The 3,760-nt window shown below is 41.8% G+C and overlaps 1 protein-coding gene across 1 annotated transcript; it reads left to right on the top strand.

Moving 5' to 3' along the window:
- Positions 1-832: 832 nt before the first annotated feature.
- LOC133895052 (LRR receptor-like serine/threonine-protein kinase RGI3) lies at positions 833-2,020 on the top strand. Its single transcript, XM_062335260.1, has 3 exons — positions 833-1,522; positions 1,622-1,744; positions 1,868-2,020. Exons 1-3 carry the CDS (start codon positions 833-835, stop codon positions 2,018-2,020), a joined length of 966 nt encoding a protein of 321 aa, XP_062191244.1.
- Positions 2,021-3,760: the final 1,740 nt, after the last annotated feature.

Genomic DNA, 3,760 nt, shown 5'->3' with positions numbered 1-3,760 from the left:
TGGGTTACACCTCCACTTCATTTAAAAATAGGTTTTATGCTTAAAACTAAAGCTCTAAAGCCTTATTCTTGATTTTATACCTTAGCATCTACCAAACCTTTTGAATAGTGTTAGAATTTATGTGTGTCTTTAGTACTCAAACTTACTTGTTGAATTCAGATAAAAAAAATTAAAACATAAGTACAAGAATGCATAGAATACGTCCGCACTAAGTTACATATGGTATTGGGCTATCGAGTGTTTCCAAGTTCTCTTTCGATTGCTTGGTTGGTTGCGGATGTAGGGTTTCTAATCCACGAGACCATTTTATGGCCTAATTCAAGTAATATATATTATTTGAAGTATGAATATAATATTATCTTGTTGAAGTTTTTACGTATCAGCTACTGATATAGGGAATAATATATGAGGTACATAGAAAAAAAAATATAGGCCATAGAATCTTCAGGTTAAATCAATCGAGAAGGTTAGACACCTGCTGCACCAAATTATAAGCCTTATCAGGGAGACCGGGCGTCTCTTCCCCCCTAAGAAGAAATTGTCAAGACCATTGTGTGAACACAGGACTAAAAGGCTCTCGCGTGCCTTGACTCTCCGCCACTAGGATTTTCCATTGAATATGTTTGCTTGATACTACATTGCATGCAGATTCAGAGTGGCGTCTCAGAGCGGATCCAACCATCACCGACACTTCCAAAACCAAGCGATGGCTGTCTCGACAGGAACCCAGGCAAGTCTCATACACACTTCCTTTCTTCTGCTACTGATCTGCACATCCATATCCAGTGCGATCCAGCAAGAAGCAGGATCACTTCTCCGGTGGAAGTCTACCATGTCGGCGGCTAACGACGGTGACCCGCCATCATCCCCTATGCTCTCGTGGTTGCCCGCCAAGCCAACGTGCTCCTGGTCCGGCATCAGGTGCAACGCAGCTGGGCGTGTCACTGAGATCAGCCTCCCGGGCGCTGGCCTCAACGGTACCCTTGGCACGTTCAACTTCACCACTTTCCCGGCGCTCACCAAGCTCGACCTCTGCAGCAACAACATCACTGGCACCATCCCGGCGAACGTCGTCACCAACCTGACGTACCTTGACCTGTCACAGAACAGCTTGTCCGGGGAGATACCGGACGCCTTGCCGGCGACGATGCGAGGGATAAAGTACCTCAACCTGTCATGGAATGGATTGGATGGTCCGATACCACGGTCACTTTCTGGTATGCGAGAGATGCGCTCGTTTGACGTATCAGGAAACAAGCTCACACGGGCCATTCCTCCAGGTTTGTTCATGAATTGGCCAGAAATCACATTGTTCCATGCACGGGACAATCCCCTGTCTGGAAGCATTCCTCCTGAGATCAGCAACGCGACCAAGCTACAGTCCTTGTATCTATGCCTCAACAGCTTATCCGGCCAAATCCCAGTGGAGATCGGGAGACTGACAAACTTGCAATATCTGATCTTGGCAAGGAATTTTCTGAGTGGATCAATTCCGCATTCAGTTGGGAACATGTCAAGACTCGTATTTCTGGGTTTATTCTGGAACGACCTCACAGGGAAAATACCGCTACAAATCTACAATTTGAAAACATTGCAAATCCTTGACCTTGGCACCAATTAGTTGGAGGGCGAGGTGCCTACAGCCATCTCGCTCCAAAGCCTTCAATTCCTCGACCTCGGTAACAACAGGTTGTCAGGCATGATACCATACCTCGGCATGAGGAAATTGCTTGGCATTTCCTTGGTAAACAATAGCTTCACAGGAGAATTCCCTCTAGCGTTATGTCAGCAGCCTTCTCTCGAAATATTGATGCTATCAAATAACCAACTACACGGAGAACTCCCCGGATGCATGTGGAACTTGCAGGATCTGCTGTACATGGATTTGTCAAGCAATGCCTTCTCTGGGATTGTGCAGACATCAACGAACTCCAATTTGTCACTCCAATTTGTGGACCTGGCAAACAACAATCTCATGGGAGGATTCCCATTACACTACACCACGGCACCAAATCGATGACTCCAAATCTGTCGCTAAAAGCCCCACCAGCAACTCAACATTGGTCGGTAAAAAGTATTGCCAACCGATATTTCCGTCGTTTAAAGCCCGGTCGGGAAAAGTATTGCTGACCGGCACATTTTTGCCGACCAATAGTTTGATGGTGTTATGAAAGATACACCGACCGACTGATTTTTCCCGACCGACGGATCTTTCCCGACCGACTTATCTTTCCCGACTGATGGTTCGATGCACATTATTTTATTAGCGACGGTCTGTCCAACACCAAGAATTCAAACATTTGAAAAAATCAAACTAATTACAGACATCTTATCAGTCGGTAATTAGTACTGTACATATACAATGATCAGAATAATGTGCAATTATAGGTTACCACAAGAATCTCACATACATTTTCACCAAAACATCATGGTTCCAGTACAACATAGAACTAGAGAGTCCACAAGTCATGCATTCACTAATACAATGTATATACACTGATCACCTCAACACGATCACATATATTTTGAACCAAAAGCTCATATTACACAATTAAGATTCAGCTAGAAATATACCAGAGTGATCCAACATATATACATACTTGCTCAAAAGACAAAATGAAACATTTTCAACCAAAAGCTCCCATTTTACATTGACACCTCATAGTCCAAAAGCCAAGAACCATGCGTTTAGTAGTAGTTTGCCGTGTTGAGCTCAAAAGTGGTAGTTAGCACCGTCCAGCACTGCCTGAAAATGTACCATGGAATCAGTTGCACATTATTCTGACACCACCAGTTAAAGATAGAGAAAAGGGGCATTGATCAATTGTTCTATTGATGGTTAGAAAAACAAAGTTAAATTTTAGAGCAGCTAAACATAAAATTGATGGAAACAGTAAGCAAACATTCCCCTAAAAAAACAGTAAGCAAACATATATTGAAATACGCATACAGAATTTGGTTGCTATGTATCAGAAACAAAAATATTCCAATAGGAGGACCATACTATATCATGGGAAACATACTTGAACCTAGCCTCAGAATGCATAGAAACAAAAATTCTAGAGATAATTCAAAGGTACTGGATATTTATGCTAATTTGCAAGTACAGTATACGTCATCAACAATTCTAGCTTTTATGCACCCAAGCCACACATCAAACCAGTACAAAGTTTTGCATGTGTAACATTCCTCCGACAAGCTAAAAAGGACAGACATGTAAACCATATTAGACCTTCAAAGGCCCCCTAAATTTACCGAAAAAATGACCATCTTATTATAAAAACTGCATTACAAAATGATTAAGCATCACATGAAAATACCAGAACCATATCAGCTATGGAAGGTAATAATCAAGGACAAGGAAAAAAAATGAAGACACAACTCAGTTGGATATAGGTCTATGGATGCACCTAGTTTTAAATCATAAAAAGAAATTACAAATTAATCCAGCTATGAAGCACTTGCTGAATTTATCACAAAGATATGATCACAGAGCTACTTAAATCAAGGTCTCTTGTTTTCACAGCATGGTCAGGATATAGTTCAATGTGCAGCATGATGCTCTGGCTACTTGATGCATGCTGGGAAATCATGTGCTGGGGCAACCAAGATCATCTTGCTCCTTCTCAGTTTATTGGAGTATTTTTGCTTTTGCATCATCTGGATTCTGAAGATACATACAAGTCTCTAGAGTCTGACTGAATACTGCAGTAACTACTGGTATGCTATGAATATGTATGAAATTCACAATTGAGAGTTA

The sequence above is a fragment of the Phragmites australis genome, chromosome 16, assembly GCF_958298935.1.
Source record: "Phragmites australis chromosome 16, lpPhrAust1.1, whole genome shotgun sequence".
Classification (NCBI taxonomy): Eukaryota; Viridiplantae; Streptophyta; class Magnoliopsida; order Poales; family Poaceae; genus Phragmites; species Phragmites australis.
The sequence above is the reverse complement of the archived record's forward strand: the minus strand, read 5'-3'. Positions and strand labels throughout refer to the sequence as shown.

Bases quoted from the DNA above. Each gene is read 5' to 3' on its own strand.
- LOC133895052 (XM_062335260.1), top strand. From the start codon at position 833: ATGTCGGCGGCTAACGACGGTGACCCGCCATCATCCCCTATGCTCTCG. The intron at 1,523-1,621 runs GTATTTCTGGGT...GGCACCAATTAG, and splicing joins TTGGGAACATGTCAAGACTC to TTGGAGGGCGAGGTGCCTAC. The intron at 1,745-1,867 runs GTAAACAATAGC...TGGAACTTGCAG, and splicing joins AATTGCTTGGCATTTCCTTG to GATCTGCTGTACATGGATTT.